This window comes from Arvicola amphibius, chromosome 3, assembly GCF_903992535.2.
Source record: "Arvicola amphibius chromosome 3, mArvAmp1.2, whole genome shotgun sequence".
Taxonomy (NCBI): Eukaryota; Metazoa; Chordata; class Mammalia; order Rodentia; family Cricetidae; genus Arvicola; species Arvicola amphibius.
Window position 1 is genome coordinate 49,355,532 of NC_052049.1, and position 20,329 is coordinate 49,375,860.

At 40.4% G+C, this 20,329-nt stretch overlaps 2 protein-coding genes across 5 annotated transcripts; one reads left to right on the forward strand and one right to left on the reverse strand.

Moving 5' to 3' along the window:
- The first annotated feature begins 1,811 nt into the window (after positions 1-1,811).
- On the forward strand, positions 1,812-2,278 carry LOC119810519 (60S ribosomal protein L22-like 1). Its single transcript, XM_038324037.1, has one exon. The coding sequence runs from the start codon at positions 1,832-1,834 to the stop codon at positions 2,198-2,200; it is 369 nt and encodes a 122-aa protein (XP_038179965.1). The 5' UTR covers positions 1,812-1,831; the 3' UTR covers positions 2,201-2,278.
- A 6,671-nt stretch (positions 2,279-8,949) lies between these two features.
- Positions 8,950-20,295, reverse strand: Ankra2 (ankyrin repeat family A member 2). 4 transcript variants are annotated; one of them, XM_038323709.1, is made up of 9 exons: positions 20,274-20,295; positions 18,006-18,386; positions 16,773-16,931; positions 14,644-14,709; positions 11,667-11,764; positions 11,001-11,126; positions 10,496-10,562; positions 9,980-10,060; positions 8,950-9,443 (listed from the first exon to the last, which is right to left on the reverse strand). In XM_038323709.1, the coding sequence occupies exons 2-9, from the start codon at positions 18,292-18,294 to the stop codon at positions 9,340-9,342; spliced, it is 990 nt and encodes a 329-aa protein (XP_038179637.1). In that variant the 5' UTR covers positions 18,295-18,386; positions 20,274-20,295; the 3' UTR covers positions 8,950-9,339. The 4 variants fall into 4 exon arrangements, with proteins under 4 accessions (XP_038179637.1, XP_038179636.1, XP_041910728.1 ...); XM_038323708.1 differs by lacking the exon at positions 20,274-20,295 and adding an exon at positions 19,890-20,263; XM_042054794.1 differs by lacking the exon at positions 20,274-20,295 and adding an exon at positions 19,890-20,263 and having other exon boundaries at positions 8,950-9,448.
- Positions 20,296-20,329: the final 34 nt, after the last annotated feature.

Consider the following 20,329-nt stretch of genomic DNA (forward strand, 5'->3'; position numbering starts at 1 on the left):
TCAGCTGATTCCATGGGTTTCTCCATTATGGTCTTGACTTCTTTGTTCATATTATACCTCTCTTCAACTGGAGTGGTGAGTTGTGGATCTCTGCATCTGTTTTTGGAAGAGGGTTCTGCTTCTCTGGGGTTGTGGACTGTAGGCTGGTTATCCGTTGTTTTGTGTCTGGTATCCACTGATGAGTGAGTACATACTATATTTGTCTTTTGGGTCTGGATTACCTCACTCAGCATGGTTTTTTCTAGTTCTGCCCATTTGCCTGCAAATTTCAAGATGTCATTTTTTTTTTCTACTGAGTAGAACTCCATTGTGTAAATGTACCACATTTTCTTTATCCATTCTTCGTTTGAGGGGCATCTAGGCTATTTCCATGTTCTGGCTATTATAAATAATGTTGCTATGAACACAGCTGAGCAAATGTCCTTGTGATGTGAGTATTTCTCTTTTGGGTATATGCCCCAAAGTGGTAATCGTGGGTCTTGAGGTAAATTGATCTCTAATTTTTTGAGAAATTGTCATACTGATTTCCACAGTGGTTGTGCAAGTTTGCATTCCCACCAGCAATGCAGAAGTGTTCCCCTTACTCCACATCCTTTCCAGCATAAGTTGTCATCAGTGTTTTTGATCTTGGCCATTCTGATAGGTGTAAGGTGGTATCTCAGAGTTGTTTTGATTTGTATTTCTCTGATGACTAAGGGTGTTGAGCATTTCCTTAAGTGTCTTTCAGCCATTTGAGATTCCTCTCTTGAGACTTATTTGTTTAGATCTGTACCTCATTTTTTTTTTACTGGATTATTTGTTCTTTTGATGTCTAGTTTTTTGAGTTCTTTGTGTATTTTAGAGATCAGTCTTCTGTCAGCTGTGGGGTTGGTGAAGATCTTTTCCCATTCTGTGGGCTGTCATTTGTCTTGTTGACTGTGTCCTTTGCTTTACAGAAGCTTCTCAGCTTCAGGAGGTCCCATTTATTAACTGTTGTTCTCAGTCTTACTTGTGTTTTATTTAGGAAGTGGTCTCCCGTGCCAGTGCATTCAAGGGTACTTCCCACTTTCTCTTCCATGAGGTTCAGTGTGGAGAGATTTATGTTGAGGTCTTTGATTCCTTTGGACTTGAGTTTTGTGCATGTAAACATATATAGATCTATTTACATTCTTCTACATGTAGATATCCAGTTGTACCAACACCAATTTGTTTTTTTTTCTATTTTATATTTTTAGCTTCTTTGTCAAAAATCAATTGCTCATAGGTGTGTGGGTTAATATCAGGATCTTTGAGTTGATTCCTTTGGCCCACCTGTCTGTTTCTATGCCAATATCAGGCTGTTTTCATTACTGTCACTCTGAAATAGAGTTTGGAGTCAGGGTTGATGATGCTTCCAAAAGTTTCTTTATTGTACAGGGTTGTTTTGGCTATTCTGGGTTTTTTCTTTCTTCATATGAAATTTAGTATTGTTCTTTCAATGTCTGTGAAGAATTGTGCTGAGATTTTGATGGGTATTGCATAGAGTCTATAGATTGCTTTTGGTAAGATTGCCATTTTTACTATGTTAATCCTACCTATCCATGAGCATGGGAGATCTTTCCATTTTCTGATATCTTCTTCAGTTTTGTTCTTCAAAGATTTAAAGTTCTTGTCATACAGGTCTTTCACCTGTTTGGTTAGAGTTACCTGAAGATATTTTAGGTTATTTGTGGCTATTGTGAGGGATGATGTTTCTCTGATTTCTTTCTCAGGTTATTTATCATCTGTGTACAGGAGGCCTGCTGCTGTGGGACAATGCTCTTGTACCCTGTTAAGATTTGTCACTTGTGCCTTCCCACGGCAGCGGGACAATATGGCTCCACAGAAAGACAAGAAACCTAAGAAGTCAACCTGGAGGTTCCATTTGGACCTCACTCATCCGGTGGAAGATGGGATTTTTGATTCTGGGAACTTCGAACAGTTTCTCCGGGAGAAGGTTAAAGTCAATGGGAAAACTGGAAATCTTGGAAATGTTGTTCACATTGAACGCTTGAAGAATAAAATCACAGTTGTTTCTGAGAAACAGTTCTCTAAAAGGTATTTGAAATATCTTACCAAGAAATACCTTAAGAAGAATAATCTCCGTGATTGGCTTCGTGTGGTTGCATCTGACAAGGAGACCTACGAACTTCGCTATTTCCAGATTAGTCAGGATGAAGATGGCTCAGAGTCTGAAGATTAGTTGGCCTTTGTATGGTTTAAAGAAAAACTAAAATTGGACTTTTTTCGGCAAATAAAAACCATTGCACTCTTAAAAAAAAAAAAAGATTTGTCACTTGTATCTTAATAAAACGCTGATTGGTCGGTAGCCAGGCAGGACATAGAGGTGGGGCAACAAGAACAGGAGAATTCTGGGAAGAGGAAAGACTCAGTCTGCACCCAGATGCAGAGGAAACAAAATGAGAATGCCTCATTGATAAAGGTACCAAGCCATGTGGCTAACACAGACAAGAATTATGGGTTAATGTAGGCTGTCAGAGTTAATAAGAAGCCTTAGCTAATATGCCAACCAGTTTATAATTAATGTAGACCTCTGTGTGTTTCTTTGGGACTGAATGACTGAAGGATTAGGCAGGACAGAAACCTCTGTCAACAGGCTACTGATTTTTTGAGTTAATCTTGTATCCTGCCACATTACTGAAAGTGTTTATCAGCTGTAGGAGTTCCCTGGTAGAAATTTTGGGGTCAATTATATACAATATCATATATCAGCAAATAGCAATAGTTTGACTTATTCCTTTCCAATTTGTATCCATTTGATCTGTTTTTATTGTCTTATTGCTCTGGCTCAAGTACTATATTGAATAGATATGGACAGCTTTCTCTTGTTTCTGATTTTAGTGGAATCATTTTGAATTTCTCTCCATTTAGTTTGATGTTGGCTCTTGGCTTACTGTATATTACCTTTATTATTTTTCAGAATGTTCCTTGTATCCCTGATTTCTCCAATACCTTTATGTTGAAGGGGTGTTGGATTTTGTCTATGGCTTTTTCAGCATCTAATGACATGATCATGTGGGTTTTTTCTTTCAGTTTGTTTATATGCTGGATTACATTGACAAATTTTTGTATATTGAGGCAATCCCACATCTGTGGGATGAAGCCTACTTCGTCATGGTGGATGATGTTTTTGATGTATTCTTGGATTTGGTTTGCTAGTATTTTATTGAGTATTTTTGCATCAAGTTCATGAGAGAGGTTGGTCTGTAATTCTGTTTCTTAGTTATGGCTTTTTGTGGTTTGGGAGTCAAGGTAACTGTAGCCTCATAAAAAGAATTGGGCAGTGTTCATTATGTTTTTATTGTGTGTAATAATTTGAGGAGTATCAGTATTTGCTCTCCTTTGAAATTCTGGTAGAAAGACAGGTGGTGGTGGTGCATGCCTTTAATCCCAGCACTCGGGAGGCTGAGGCAGGTGGATCTCTGTGAGTTTGAGGCCAGCCTGATCTACATAGTTAGTTCCAGGACAGGCTCCAAACCTACAGAAAAATCCTGTCTCAAAAAACCAAAAAAAAAAAGAAAGGAAGGAAGGAAGGAAGGAAGGAAGAAAGGAAAGAAAGAAAGAAAGAAAGAAAGAAAGAAAGAAAGAGAAAAAGGAAAGAAAAAAGAAAGAAAATTCTGGTAGAATTTTGCATTGAAGCCATCTGGTCCTGGGCTTTTTTTTGATTGGGAGGCTTTTGATGACTGTCTTTACTTTCTTATGAGTAATAGATCTATTTAATTTGTTTATCTTGTCTTGACTCAATTATGGTATGTGGTACTTATTCAGGAAATTACCCATTTTCTTTAACTTTTTCATTTTTGAGTATGATCTATGATTCTCTGAATTTCCTCAGTGTCTGTTGTTATGTCTCCCTTTTCATTTTTGATATTGTTAGTTTGAATATTCTCTCTCTGCCTTTTGGTTAGTTTGGATAAAGGTTTGTCAATTTTTTTGATTTTCTTGAAGAACCAAGTCTTTGTCTTATTGATTCTTTGTATTGTTTTCTTTCTTTCTATTTTATTGGTTTCAGACCTTAATTTTATTATTTCATGCTGTCTACTCCTTCTGGGTGAGTTTTCTTCTTTTCATTCTAGAGAGATCAGGTATTCTGTTAATTTGCTAGTGTGGGATTTTTCCAGCTTCTTTATGTAGGCATTTGATGCAATGAACTTTCCTCTTAGTACTGCTTTCATTGTGTCCCATAAGTTTGGATATACAGTAAGGTCAATTTCATTGAATTTAATTAAATTAGTCTTTAATTTCTTCTTTATTTCTTCCTTGACCTAGTGGTAATTCTGTTGAGCATTGTTCAATTTCCATGTTTTTGTGGGGTTTCTGAAATTAATGTTGCTGTTGAATTCTAACTCTGAGATGTGGCAATCTGTTAAGATACATGGGGTTGTTTCAATCTTTTTGTACCTGTTGAGGTTTTGCTTTGTTACCGAGTATGTGGTATGGGAGAGGACTGTCCATGCCTGTGTCCTTGCATGGAGGCCTGCAGAGAGTGCCAGGTGTCCCTCCTTTCTCACCTTCTGTCTGGGTTCATGTTACCTGGGCTTAGGCTGGAAGCCAGCAAGCCCCAGCCATCCTCCAGGCTCAGCCCCATGTGTAGCTGGGTTTGTGGGCTTGTTTATGGATGCTTGCCCTGAACTCCAGTTCTCATGATTGTCCAGCAAAAGCTATTAATTCCTGAGCTATCTCTCCAGCATGGGGATTAGCTTTGTGGTCTGCTGTTGGGGACCCCTTGCTGGATGTACAGCAGATACTATTGTAACACCTGTTTTCAGTATCCGGCTACAGAGAATCCCACTTATTAGTGCTTTTTGGTTTTGTGTTGTCTATTGTCTACATGTAGCTTCAAGTCAGTTAGGAAGTCTATGCTCTAGAGAAAAAAAGAGAGGAAAAAAAGAATTTCATGCTCTGTCAACACATCACTGTCTTTTCTTTCTTGTGTAGTTGATTCTAATTCTATTTCCTTGCAGCACTGAATACTTTCTTCCACCAATAGCCTATGTTACCCAGGGCTGGGGCCAAGTGTCTGTGACATGAAACACAATTTTATTTAAAATAGATGGAAATAGAAAAAATATCATGCTCAAAAAACTGAGCAAATAGCATGTGCAAAGTCCTGGGTTCCATCCCTAACCAAAAAACAAACAAACAAACAAATAAGTTCTTCGGTTTTTCTTTTGTTTTAACCTATGGCTCTCTGTGTATCTGTCTATAACTAAGTTATGTCTTTGCCTATTTTTTTAAATACTTATTTATTTATTATTTATACAATAGTCTATCTCTGTGTATGCCTGCAGGCCAGAAGAGGGCACCAGACCCCATTACAGATGGTTGTGAGCCACCATGTGGTTGCTGGGAATTGAACTCAGGACCTTTGGAAGAAGAGGCAATGCTCTCAAACTTTGAGCCATCTCTCCAGCCCCCATGTCTTTGCCTATTATTGAAGTATAAAGTATTTCTAACTCTAAAACATTAACACACTTGATTATAATGCCTCTGATATTAAAAGAGCATTATTCTGTAGTGATATTTTGTTTGTGCTCTAACAAATAAAGCTTGCCTGAAGATCAGAGGGTGGAGCTAGCCACTAGTTAACCGTAGAGGTCTGGAGGTCTGTACAGACAGACAGGAAGTGATATGGCTGGGCAGAGAAAGGAATATAAGGTGGGAGGAGACAGGGGCGTGGCCTTTTATTTTGACTGAGGAGTTAGCAAGGTAAGAGGTGGCTGTGACTTGCTCCTTTGTCTCTCTGTTCTTTCAGCATTTACCCCAATATTTGGCTTTGGATTTTTATTATTAAGACCAAGTAGAACTCATGCGACATGATTCTGATGGGCTTGTAGAGAGACTGGGAGGAATAACTGCTTAGAAGTGATTCTTAGCTTTCCCAATAGTGAAGCTCTGTCAGTTAAACATTCCAGATAGCATGCATTTTTTGTGGAAAGGCCTCCAAGATTCATTAACAGCCTTGCTATTTGAAATAAGTCCTTACCCTAAGAAGAGGCACTGGGAAACTGCTCAGGAAAAACTACAGAGTGCTACAGCCCAGGCTGTTACTTGTCCCATCTTAGAACTGTACCGCACAGAGTCCTACAGCACAGGCTGTTACTTGTCCCATCTTAGAAGTGTACCGCACAGAGTCCTACAGCACAGGCTGTTACCTGTCCTGTCTTAGAACTGTTCTGCCTTTACTGGAAGTAGACCTGAAGGTTCTGTTTGAGGCCCATAATCTCTAAATGGCAGAGCTTTATAGAAAGCCCTGTAGAAGGCTGTCCCAGATCCCACCACCAACGATATCAGCGATAGACTCCTGGATATCGTCTCTTGAATGGCTGTCACACTCCATAGCCGGTAAAGGTGTTTGCTGTCAAGCCGAGCAAGCTGAGTTCAATCCTGGAACTCACTTGGTGGAAGGAGAGCTGACTCTTGTAAATTGCCCTCTGACCTTTAAATGTGTCTTGGAACATGTGCATGCTCGTGAGCACACACACCCGTCTTTCCAAACAAACCAATGTAAAAATCAAAAGCAAAGAAGGCAGAGCTCTCTTAGCACATTAGGCAGAGCTCAAAGAAAAGAGGGATAGGCTGATTAATTAACTGATATGGTGGTAAAATGTGGAAAGAATTTCTTGGACTTAGGGCCCTAACTTAGAATAGAGGAACAAATAATTCAGGCTTCAGAAGCCCTGCAGTTTGTCCCAGAGACTGCTGAGCAGAAACTCCTTGTTTTGATCTTAATAAGTCATGGAAAGCTCTGGATTTGCTCAAAAAACGTGAGGTTTCTAAGTGGGGAGCCACACCAACCAAAGACTTCCTCAGAGGCCCTGATGAGAGGACAAAGGGGACTTTAGTGGTGTCTGTGCTCAGAAGTGGACTTGGCAAGGACAGTTTAGGGCTGGGGACAGTGCCCTCAAAGGAGTCAAGGTCCAGGGACAAGTTCTTCCCACGGGGCTGTGGCTGTAAGTCTGAGCTATCATCCCATGTTCTCTTTGCCAACACTGTCAGACTTAGCTCTCCACTGACCTTGGCTATCCCGGTCCCCCACACCCAGCAAATAGTATATCTGATGTTTTAGTTCTTAATAAGTTTGCTTGGCATGTAAGTCATCAGCTTCTGGTCCCAGCTATTGCTTTTGGCTTCTCTGTCTTCTCTATTTCTCATCCCTGGTCCTCCCATTCAACAGTCCCTTGCCATTTGGGACCCTTATTTCTGCTGGTTTGGGTTATTTATATAGTTATATTGCCATATGGTTGTAAAAAAAAATCAGAGAAAGGGCCAGGGAGATGACTCAGCCAATAAGGACTTTTGTTGACAAGCCTGAGGATGTGAGTTCAATCTTAGGAACCAACATGGTAGGAGGAGAGACCCTTGCATGTTGTCCTCTGAGTTCAATCCTAGGAACCTACGTGGTGGGAGGAGAGACCCCTGCGTGTTGTCATCTAACCTCCACACAGTCACGCGTGCACAGCCACACACCCATTCCTCACAGAATAAAGATAAATGCAAATAATAGGGCCGACCTAACAAAGCCTGACTCGAGATGAAAAATGTTAACAGAAGAGGTTCACTCTTTCAATGGCCAAAAGGGAAGAGGCCACCAGAGCCACTCGCAGTGAGATCCCTGGACCACTGAGTGGTATCCCCATTGGATGAGCTAAGCAGCCTCCAGCTGGACGCCGATGTATGTACAGTAGTCAACAGCCCTCAGTCTAGGGGACTACTTAGTAGGGGGAGCTACTTAGCTGAATTCAATTCATTGCCAAGTAATGATGTGCCAGGCTTACGACTTCTCATTGGTTATCTTGTTGATTTCAGTGTAAGGATTATGTACATTGTGGGAGGCCCTGAGGTCCTTGTGCTCACAGATCAGAGCTAGGGGAACCTAGAATGTCAAACACACAGGGTTGTTTCTTCAGAGAAAGGGATGCATAACCTGTTATCCACCCTGAAGGCTGGGAGCAGACTTCTTAATAAAATAGCCTGATGACCTTTTGTACTATATCCTTTTCGAGACTTATTGTGAGCTTGTCCACCTATAGAACCTATGGAAGGGGTCACATGTAGTCGATCTATAGAGCCCATTTTTATGGAAGATGTCACATGTACTTTAGAAAGGGGTTTCAGTGCATCATGTCTTAAGGTTTATTGTGCACCTGGATTGAGTTAATTATCACCAGGAAGGTTTTCTATAAATTGTGCTATGCTTAAATAGCCCGAAAATAAACTCTTAGTGTCAGACTCTCAAAGTTTGACCAACACTGGCTACTTAGTCATGTTGAACATCTTCATGCCTCGTCTGCTGGCCGTGGCAATTGCAGAGACCCTCCCAAAGTATATGGCCATGTCGGACAACACCAGATTTGCATAAATCTCACCAATTTTACCTAGCAGTACCTGTAATACAGCTTTTTAAAAGTTTATGTGAAAGAATATTTGCCTGCATGTTTGTATGGCACCACGTGCATACAGTGGCTACACAGATAAAGAGCTGGATCCCTCGAAACTGGAGGTACAAATTTGTGAGCAGCCACGTTGGTGCTGGGAACCGAACCCCAGTCCTCTGCACAGGCGGCCGGTGCTCTCTGCCGCCGAGGCGTCTTTCTAGCCCCCTTGATCCTCTTTTGTTTATATTATCCGGATCAAGTGTATGTGGGTTACATCTGATATAACACCTACTTTCCAGATGAGGGGATTTAACTCAATCAAGTCTCAGTCAGTCAAATCACTTTCTAGTTCACGGCTCGCTCTTCTAGGTTTTAGTTAGAGGTGAGATAACGGTCCTCGTCTAGCAGGGTTAAAGAGCATCTCACTTCACTTTCATAATGACTTTTTCTTCTCAAACCTACCTATAAGAGAAAAATATTCTAAATATACTTTTAGAAATGACCATTGATAAATCTTCATTGATATAATCAATAAAGTATATAATCAAAGAGCTAGAACACAGACAGCAAAAGTATTTTATTTAAACATGATTTTGTAAACCATCACACGATGTACTTTTTAATTCAACAAGAACATTATTCCTCCCTCCCCCCCAGACTTACAATAAGCCCTGTGCAAAGTCAAAGAGTTAATACAAGAGTGAAGATAAACAAGGTGGGATTTCTCAAAGTGTCAAATTGTGGTTCTTGATACAAAGACACAACCACCTGTACCATAAAAGTTTACATGCCATAAAACATTAATTTATAACTTTAAATATAGAGTAAAACACATTTATTTAAAAAAAATCAGGGTTAATTTTAATATAAACCAGTGAATTATCCAAAGGAATATTTCTTAAAACTCACTAAAAACCAGCAAATATTGCAACCGAGGTAAAGTTTACATGTAAACAAAACCATCATTTGTAAGGACCCAGGAGTGAAGAGGCCACATCACTCCTTGATGTTCTGAAGCAGCTTCAGCAGATGTGACTCGATGACCTGCTGCACTGCAAAGACAGGCCACCACGGTCACAACACAGAAACAAGCAAGCCGAGCAAACAAAAGGCTGGTCTATAAATTCAACTTAGCCCTGGTATTCTGTAAACTGAAGTTATTTCTAAGCAGGACTCATATATAGTCTGAGGACAATATGCCACAGTCGCTCTTAAAATTTAGGCTGTTCCGAATTCAGCAACTGCCTGAGCTTCTGTGTTTTCTACACTGAGGTTTTATCACTTTTTTTAAAGTAAGAACTCCAAAGTATATAAATAATTTTTATGAAGACATTTTTGAAAATTTTGCAAATACTGCCCACTTTTCCTCCACTGACCATTTGAGTTTATGAAAAAGTCCAATAAATGAATTAATTTCTTAACTTTATAGGAATCTGTTCACTTTGCACTCCACGAAAGCAAATGTCTAGAGTAAAGATAATATAATGTTTTATGCAAGAAGCAATGAAAAAGCTTCGGGTCACTGGCCTTTACTATATATAAAGCTTTCCTAAAATGAAACCTGAGACTTCTAAAATACTCACCACTTCTATAGCCCAGAGCTACAGCTAAATCCATAGAGTTGTATCCAGAATCTGTTTCAATTGTTGGGTCAGCTCCATTTTCTGTATCAAAGCAGAAAAATCTATATAAATAAAATGAAAATGCAAATGTCTGTCTATTCCTGGCTCATATGCAAATGACTGAACAGATCTTCAGCAAACCTGGAAGCATTTCCAACATGCTCGCACAAAGAACTAGGTGCACGGGCTACCCAGGGTTCATTGGTGGGCAGACAGGATACCCAAGTGTCTCTGGAGTAGCCGAAACTCAAACAACAGGACAACACTTATACAGGAAGACACTGTGCACAGAGGACACAAGTGTGACCACAGATGGAGCGGGAAGGGCAAAAGCTTCAAGTGCAGGGGTGGAGTGTGAGGGAGTTGCCTCTCGCAGGACAGTCCTGTGCAACGGAACTGGGGGCAGATGCCAGCAGGGTAATACACTGAAGATGAGATGCTCACAGGCTCCTAATGACGGCTCTGTCACCTGCTTACCTAGCAGCATCTTCACACACTTCACGTGGTTCCCATGGACGGCGTACAGCAAAGGTGTCCCGCCGTTCTGCAGGGGGAAAGTCAGCAGCATTTTTCATTGAGCAAGAGCCCATCAAATACTGCTATGAAACTGGGCATGTAAAAGTAGTTCAAAATAACATTAATATTTTATGAAAAGTGTCACAAATAATTGAATTTATGACATTAAGTTGCTCATCCTAAATAAAAACATTTTTTCTTCTAAGTCCTTATAAAGCTAATATCTCCCTGAAATCAATTAAATACTAAAACTTATTACAATAATTGTATTTTATGTATTTATTTTTGAGGCAGGGTTTCAAGTAGTCCTGTGGCCTTGAAATAGTCAAGATAACCTTGATCCTCCTGTCTCCACCTCCAAGCGAGGCACTGGAGATTGAACACGGGGCCCATGTGTGCAGGCCAGCACGTTAACAACGGAGGGACTGCCTTGTTACAGAATTTTCTAATCAGCGTGTGGACTCACCCAGTCATACTCATTGACATCAACTCCACAGTCAAGCAGCATTTTGACGATATCCGTGTAGCCTTTACTACAGGCCAATGACAGGGCACTTTCTCGACCTTTCCCTAAAAGCTGGGGATCTGCACCCTGCCATGGGGAGTGAACATAGACGACTTCAATGAACTTAAACAAGAACACTTGTTTCTGTCAACATGATTACAGCTTAACAGTGAGGTCAGGTCACGTTCTGGGATTAAGGAGGAAATAACAGAAACATGAAACATGTGCTTATAACTGAAGCTGCCCGGATGCCGTCCTCTCCCCCCCCCCCCCCCCCCCGCCTCAGTCCTCACTCCACTCCCCCACCTCAGTCCTCACCCCCCCCACCCCCCACCCCCCACCCCCCCCCCCCCCCCGTCACCAGCCCTCACTCTCCTCCACTCTGACCTGTGGCAGCACTTCTGTCCCTGCTGCACGGGGGCGGGACACTCAGCCCCTCTCACTGATTTATGTACGATTAGCACTGCTTTCCCAGCTAGACCCAGGTTCCACAGGAACGGTAAAGGCAGGGATTTATTCTGTACTCTCAATCTTTATGTCTAGTTGGCTGCAGATATAAAGACTGCACTAAAGCCTCAACTGGGCTCAAGAAACTACAAATACACATTTTCTGAGCGTTTTCCTTACATTCTGAAGTAGGAACTCTACCACAGCTATTTGCCCGTGTGCCGCAGCCCACATCAGGGGAGTAAATCCTTCTTCATCCGTGTGATTGATAACATTTTCTATTCAAAAGAAAAGCAATTTTTGTGATCTAATTTAACAATCACATATTAATATCACTTTGAAACCACTGGTACTCTAAAAACTCATGACTCAAGGACATTCAGGGAGATGACTTTGTCTACTGGGGTCTGGATGTGCTGCTGTGACCGTCAGTCTGGGCATGTCAGATGTGCCCTACTGTAAAGACGCTGGGCCCACGGGACACATTCTGTAAAGTAGAAAGCACCACACACAGCATCACGTAGGGAACGGTTGTCAGCATTGTCTCAGGGACAGGGGACCCAAGATAGAATCCTGGCTCTTTCATTTTCTAGTGGTTTGGTTCTGGGCAAGGGTCTTAATCTTTTAAACAGAGTTTAATAGCTTGCTTATCTCAACACATACATGGGAAGATCACAATACAATGATATATGATAGCCCTTAGCGTTACCTGAATGTATACTTAAAGCTTCAGCAGTTTTCAAAGATACCTTCCCTCTAGCTAGCATTGCTGCCTGTGAGTCTCCTTCATTCGTGCACTTGCTAGCATAAAATGCAGACTGGATAATCTAACAGTATCACACACTTCCACCTTTAACCTCATTTTATTCCCTCAATGTAGCCTAATAGTTATAAACTGCATAGCTTTCCCCCTACACTTACTTAGTAGGTTGAACATGAAATTTGTACTTTTTAAAAAATTTATTTTTATTTTTTAATTATGTATGTGTGGGGTGGGTATAGGTGCATGTGAGTGCAGGTGCTGGTGAAAACCAGTGGCATCAGCTCCCCATGAAGCATTAGGTGGATGGAAACCACTCAATGAGGATGCTGGAAATCGAAGTCAGGTCCTCTGCAAGAGCAGCACCTGCTCTTAGGTTCTGAACCATCTCTCCAGCCCCTGACAGTTGAGTATAAACAGAAATACATCTAAGTCTTAGGAAAATAAAATTCTTGGATCATGCTCTCATAATCAACAATAATGGGATACCTAAATTTAAAAAAAAAGCAACAATTTTCTTACTCTCTATTACACTAAAAGTATTTCATATGCATAAAAGAATATAAAAAAGGAAAACATGTAAATTCTGGCATAAGAATGGGTGGTTTCTTTAATCTTATAATCCTAGAGTGGGGAATCTTTTCTAAGCAGGATGTGAAATTCCAAATTCAAAAAGAAGAAAAATTTACAATTAAAAATCTGAAGAGGTCATACAAAATGGACAAACTGGGGAAAATATATTCAGGGAACAACAGAAGTCAGTTTCTTTCATTTTGGAGTTATTATGACACAAATATACTATGGGTAGTTCACATAAAAAGAAACAATGGGAGCGGCTGGAGAGATGGCTCAGTGGTTAAGAGCACTGGCTGCTCTTCCAGTGGTCATGAGTTCAATTCCCAGCAACCACATGGTGGCTCACAACCATCTGTAATGAGATCTGATGCCCTCTTCTAGCATGTGGGCATATACGGAGGCAGAATGGTGTATACACAATAAATAAATAAATCAATCTTTTTTTTTAAAAGAAAGAAACAATGGGATTATAACAAACATCAATGGAATTACCGTGAGGTACCATTTTCACCCACAGACAGCAAGAATTAAAGACTCACTGCATCTACGACAGTTTGGGGAAACTGCAACTCCAGTGCTAATGTGAGGACAAACATCGGTTAAAATCTAAGAATAAGAAGGCAGAGGTACAGGTGTGCTCTGTGGCAGAACACTGGCCTAGCCCATGTGAAGAGCTGATTCACTGCAACAAAACCATCTAGTTTGTGACCTGTTATACCTATGTATGAAAATTTACTCAATGGGTATATTTATAAAAAACGCTAGGATTGCCGGCAAACATTTGTAATCAGCCAGATGAATAGTTAAAAGACCCAATAAAAATCATAGTATATACATACGCATTATAGTGGAAAGTATAAAATGACTGAGCGTAGAGGTACACGTTTATAATCCCAGCACTCAGAAGGTGGAGACGGGGACTGTGAGAGTGAGGTCATCTTGGGCAACACAGTGGGAATCTGTCAATAAGAAGATCTCGGGGCTGGAGAAGCGGCTCAGTGTTCAGGAGCAGTTCATGGTTCTTGCAGAGGACCTAGGTTCCCAGCATACACATGGTGGCTTGAACCATCCTAACTCCAGTTCCCAGGATCCTCTTTTAACCTCACAGGCCCCAGGCATGCAAATGTTACACATACAGGCAAAACATGCATGAGCATACATGTGCACGAAACACACACAGACACACAGATCTTTGGTATGCTTAGTAGAACACCCTTCAAAATATTAAATTAAATGAAAAAAGACACATTGTAGTGTATGTAAGATTTTCTTGTTTCTGTGCCTAACAAAAACACTTACATATTCTCATATTCTCAAATATAACCCTAAATGGAAATGTTTTCTAGAAAAATTTCCTGAAAATACAAAAATTTTACAATGTTTTGGGGAAAAGTAAAGGAAGCTAAAACTTTCTTTATTAAATTGTGATTTTAACTGTATGAATTTTGTGCCTTGCATGTATATATACATACTACATATGTACCTGGTACTCTTGGAGGCTAGAAAGAGGGCATCAAATCTTCTAATCCTATATTTACAGATGGTTATGAGCGGACATATGGGTGCTGGGAATTAAACTTGGGCCCTTTGGAAGAAGAGTCAGTGCTCTTAATCTCATAACCACACTAAAACCCCAAATTTTATATTTTATATTTTTAAAATTTTCCTTTTTTGCTATCCATTGGGTTAAGTATTTGTTGAGATTATACAACTTCTTTTGTCTTTATAGTTTCCTATAAGAAAATAAATAACAAACCCAATAAATTCAAATGAATATTTAAAATATAATACTTAAAACTAGACCTTGTTCAATACGAGTACCTTGTTCAATACGAGTAGCCAGGTAGAGCATTTCTCCTTGAGCTGCCAGCTGGTGGACAGACAAAGCTGCAACAACAACATGATAAAATTCTTCAAGTGCATCTTGTGGGCACACAGCTGTTATGCCATGGTGAAGCCAGTTTTTTCAAAAACAAAACCCACCATTTTATCGTTTAAGCATAATAAAGTATCAAGTATTACAGATAGTGTTCTCTGAGTACTGACTCATATGTTAATATGACATCTGCAAATTATTTTTGGGCAAAATTTATCCTAAAGAGTGACTGAGATACCTAATTTTTAACGTGCTACGTCTGTATCCAACCTTATGAAGGATGCCCAAAAAGACACAACAATATTCGTTTTGGTTTTCTTTCTTTTGTTTTTTAAAGATTTATTTATTTATTATATATAGTGTTCTGTCTGCATGCTTGCTTGCATGCCAGAAGAGGGCACCAGATCTCATTACAGATGGCTGTAAGCCACCATGTGATTGCTGGGAATTGAACTCAGGACCTCTGGAAGAACAGTCAGTGTTCTTAACCTCTGAGCCATCTCTCCAGCCTTGGTCTTGGTTTTCTTAGTGATTCCACTTTTATACTTGTTTTTCCTGAGAAAGGGTCTGAATATGTTGCCCAGGCCAAAGCTGAGCACGCAGACTCAAGCAATCTTCCCACCTCAACCTTCTGAACAGTTGAAACCACAGGGATATACCAACCCTCCCAGCCTTTTAAATGCTACATACACGTATTTTAAATTTATGCAAGTAGGTATTTTGCCTGCAAAAGGGGGCCTCAGATTCCCTCTATCTGGAGTTACAGGGGTTGACAGGCCAGTAAGTCTGTGAATCCAACCCATGACCCCTAGAAGAGCAACCAGTGCTCTTAACCACTGAGCCATCCTCTCCAGCCTCCTAAATATTTTTATTTTGAAGTTGGATGACTTTTCTTAACATTAGGAATGAGTTCATAAATAGAAAACTGTCTGTGTGAGATTTTTCTTTTTCGTTGAGGGGGAAATTTCAATCTTAAAGACAGTCTCATTATGCAGCCTGAACAGCCTTAAACTCCTGACTGTCCTAGCTCAGGCTCCTGAGCTCGGGGACTGCAGGTGTGACCACCGTGGTTGGTGAGAGTCAATCTATGAGTAGAGGTTTAGCTACTACTCATAAAGTAGAGGCAGGTTAGCATGTTAACTCTGCCTAGCTGATTAAAACTTTTATTCATAACATGGGGGACAGATTTTAGCTTTTTATTATTTTTTTTCCAGCAGAGAAGGTGTATGGTTGGAATACTATAAGACAATTTCTTTGAGAAGCACCTTTAAATAATACCACCTTTAGTGATATGTAGTCTTAATACATAAAGGCAACTGTGCAGCACACACAGAAGTAAACTAGAAATGGCCCACAAGTGGAATTAGAATGCTAGAGGAAGACTCTTCCTGGCTCAACTGCTACAGTTCGCAGTTCTGAAATCTGGAGGGGTTTAGAATTCCCAAAGACCAAGATTTCATCAGGCTTTAGAATACGCACACACTTGCACTATGGTATCAAATGTCGTTACTGTCCTGTTGTTGGTTTTCTCTCATTCAAATACTCATGCTTCACTGAATAACTATTAGCTAATAGAGAAACTTTATATCCTATACAATGACTTGCACTCAAAGTTTTTTAAAGGCTAGTTTCATATTTTACATTAATGAAACATTTCAGTAGAAATTATTTAATTTTTAGTACAAAATATTTCTTCATCTGTGAAATAAGTACATATTTACAATAATTAAACATTATATAAGTTAAACATGAAACCCAAAGAATACAAAAACATTGATATCTTAATTTATAAATAATTCACAGTAACTCACTTCTTTATGGTAAAACTATAAAGGTTTTAATAATATTTTAAACTGTATTTGTTCGCATATATACCTGTGAGACATATAAAAACACATTAAAAAGTTTCAACTTATTAAAGTGACTAATATGTCACTTAAGCTTTTAAAACTAGATTGTTTAAATTGTTAAATTGTTTAGTGAAACTAATACTTCAAAGCCAAACTCCTAATATGTAACTTCATTAGTTAATTACACTAGCAGTAATACTTCAGACCATTCTTCGCATACTTACAATTTGCTAACAGAGGTGTGGTAGAGACCTCATTTCCCCTGTGCTTGTTGGTTAAAGTCGTAGACTGTTTTATGGGTGAGAAATGTTTCGTCGTAGAAGGGGTGTAGACATGTCTTACTTGAATTCCAGGAGAAGGAGATGTATGGATATTGCACTCAGCTAAATAAACAAATTAAAATAGTATTTTAATGACAAAGCATTCTAATAAAAGTGTCAATGTTCACATGAAAAAAATGTATGAGGGCCGCACGGTGGTGGTGCACACCTTTAATCCCAGCACTCGGGAGGTAGAGGCAGGCGGATCTCTGTGAGTTCGAGACCAGCCTGGTCTATAAGAGCTAGCTCCAGGACAGGGTCTAAAGCTGCAGAGAAACCCTGTCTCGAAAAACCAAAAAAAAAAAAAAAAAAAAAAAAAAAATGTATGAGGTTTAACAGTTTCAATTCAAGTGTTTATCAGGTGATACTAATTTTGTATTAGTCTATACTACTACCATGTAAGTTCTACAAAGAAATCAATGTTGAAAAATTTTATTGAGGCTAGCTTTAAGATTAACAGATTACAAAGTGATTTTAAAGTATACTGACAGATCACTGAATTAAAGTAGTAGAAGCAGATGTAAATTAGTCATGAAACAGGAAATAGTAAAGTTTAAAAAAGAAAAGGAATAATTTTCTATTATTTAAAAACATACAACTAGGCTGGGTGGTGGTGGTGCACACCTTTAATCCCAGCACTCAGGAGGCAGAGACTGGTGGACCTCTGAGAGTTCAAGGCCAGCCTGATCTACAGAGCTAGTTCTAGGGCAGCCAGGGCTGTACAGAGAAACCCTGTCTCCAAAAAAAAAAAAACCCAAGAAATAAATAAATAAAAAGACACAACTAAGAACAGCTGCATTAGGGAAACTGTAAATAAAGGTCAGGCAAAGATTTTATTTATTTGTGTATCCTTGGATGGCTTGGAACTCACTATCTAGACTAGGCTGGCTTTGAACTCACCTGCCTCTGCCTCTCAAGTGCCGGGATTAACTAAAGGCATGCATCACTACACCTGCTTAGACAAGGAATATTTTTGAAAATTAACAGAAACTTCATGCTGGTTTCTGTGAGATTCTAGAAAATCTTCGTAAAAGATGACTTTCAGGCTCTTCCTTAGCTCTGATCTCATGGCAGAGAAACCAAAATTGAGCCGGGCAAACGAAAGGGAATGTAGGGATCTGGACCATAACTTTTAACCTTTAAATAAGACAGATGCCACCTCCAGGTCAGAGTTCACTTGATCTTGAATATTTTTACTATCCTCTTCATTTAAGGACTTCACAAATCGAGAACATACGTTCATATCAAATCGGTTTGGCAATATGAACTTCATTCCCATGGCAACACCCTGAGCTGACCCTTCTTCTGAGTTTGGGTCCAGCTGGTGCTCAATTTTGATGTCTGGCATGCCAGAGAGACTATAGCTGCTGGGGCATTCTTCCACGATCAGCTGGGCCCCAATGTCCAGATTTGCTGATGTAGCCATGGTCTCAACAATTAAAGCACTTCTTCATAGTTTCTTCTTGGTGTTTCAAGGGTGTTATCCAGTGTATTCTTGGAATTGGGATATTAAAATATCTGTAAGGAAAAATTTAAAAAATTTAAAGCAGCATATTAACTTATGAATGTATACATGCAATTACTTTCAGCCATACATCCAAACAGTGCTCCTGTAAGCCTCTATCCATAACACAAAGTACACAATATTCAGAGGTAGGTATCTGCCTATGAACTCAAGCTTTGTCATTAGCTGTGTGATGTGTATGAGTTACTGAACCTGAGAAAGTCTCATTTGTAAAAAGAGATACTGCCATTAATTCACAGGATCCTGGAAAAGGATGAGGAAATACAGTATACCTCCATCACTGTGTCCAGCACAGTTCAGTTGTTTCTACCCTTTCATATATCTGACTATTGCCAAACGTCACAAAACTTACTTTGAAAATTAGTTATTACACTTATTTACTTTGTTTGCATGTGTGTGGGAACACACGGGCCACAGGATGCATGTAGAAGTCAGAGGACAATCCCTTCTATCATGTGGGTCTCGGGGACTGAACTCAGGTCATCAGGCTCGGCAGCAAGTGCCTTTACTCACGGAGCCCTCTCTCCAGGCCTACAAAATTTACTTTTGAAGAATCAAAAGTTTATTTGTCAGCTTTTTATCAGAGTAAGCATAAGCAACTTAATGTCAGTTTAAACAAAAAATAAAACCTGTAGATTATGGACTGGCATCAAAGGATATGACAGTCCTAATTACACAGTTCCTGAAACAGGAAGAAATGAACATCCAGTTAGTTTTTGTCATGTGACAGCGTATTGCACCTTGGACACTTTGAAAGGGTGCTAAATATGCAATGATCAGAAGTACTTGGAATTAAGAGAAAAATGAACAATCATATACCCACTGTTCAGTTTTAATTTTAAAATCATTTCAAAAGATTGATTCTGCTGTTCATGAAGCACTAGAGGGCAGGAGAAATAGTCTTCCACAGAGACATGCACACCAACTGGTTATGGAATAGGTGGAACAGTCCTGAAAACATACATATGAGTAACATTTATACAAGCTCACACCTTTAACCTCAGCACTTGGAAGGCAGAGAGAGGGGGATCTTTGGGAGTTCGAGGCCAGCCTGGTCTATATAGAGAGTTCTAGGACAGTCAGAGCTACAAAATCGAGAGACCCCAAAATCCTTAAAAGAGACAAATAAATAAATAACCAGACAGTGGCGGTGCACGCCTTTAATCCCAGCACTCATGAGGCAGAGGCGGAATTACTGTCTTTGAAGGGAGAACAGCAAGTTCAGAGGGAACGCTAGACTCTACCCTAGGAAGAAGCAAAGACGTTGATATGCCAAAACGTGAAATGCAGGAAGGGAAAAACGAAATGACAGATGACAAGAAAGAGTTAACATAAAAGGGTAGGTAGGCTCACCTGCCAGAGCTCAGGGAAGCTAAGGGAGTCTAAACGCGGGCAGTGGGCATCGACCCCGGCGAAGCTAACCGCAGGGGCTCCGCGTTCTTCCTAACTCTTGAAAAGGTGCTATATATATATATATTAAATGAAAGCTGTCTCACAAGCGACAGGTGTCCCGGAGGGCGTTCCCGCTCTGTCGCCGCGGGCTGAGCTCGCTCTCGCGTGGCGAGCGGATCCCGGGATAGGGGACCGTCCGGCGGGTGGCACGACCACCCCGACCGCAGGCGACGCTCCGGTCTGGCCGGGGCCAGCAGCCGATCGGTAAAGGTCTGCAAGCCCGGCCTGCTTCGGGCCCAGACGTCACTTCCTATTTTTTCCTCTTCTGGAAAAAGCCCAGAGCGTTCAGCATGGGCGAGACGACTTCCGGGGATTTCCAGTTGTTTCCCTTGCGCTCCGCAGCCCAGGCTCTCAGAGCACTAAGGGTCCCCCTCGGTTCCGGGTCACTAGAGGAAGGCCCGGGGTCCCTCCCCTACTGCTCCACCTACCAGCGCTCTTGTAGTTCTGGGTCGCGCACCGCTTCTGCACATGCGCCATTACGTCA

Bases quoted from the DNA above. Each gene is read 5' to 3' on its own strand.
- LOC119810519 (XM_038324037.1), top strand. From the start codon at position 1,832: ATGGCTCCACAGAAAGACAAGAAACCTAAGAAGTCAACCTGGAGGTTC.
- Ankra2 (XM_038323709.1), bottom strand. From the start codon at position 18,294: ATGGCTACATCAGCAAATCTGGACATTGGGGCCCAGCTGATCGTGGAA. The intron at 16,932-18,005 runs GTTAAAAGTTAT...TTGTTTATTTAG, and splicing joins GGCATCTGTCTTATTTAAAG to CTGAGTGCAATATCCATACA. The intron at 14,710-16,772 runs GTAAGTATGCGA...TTGTTGTTGCAG, and splicing joins CACACCTCTGTTAGCAAATT to CTTTGTCTGTCCACCAGCTG.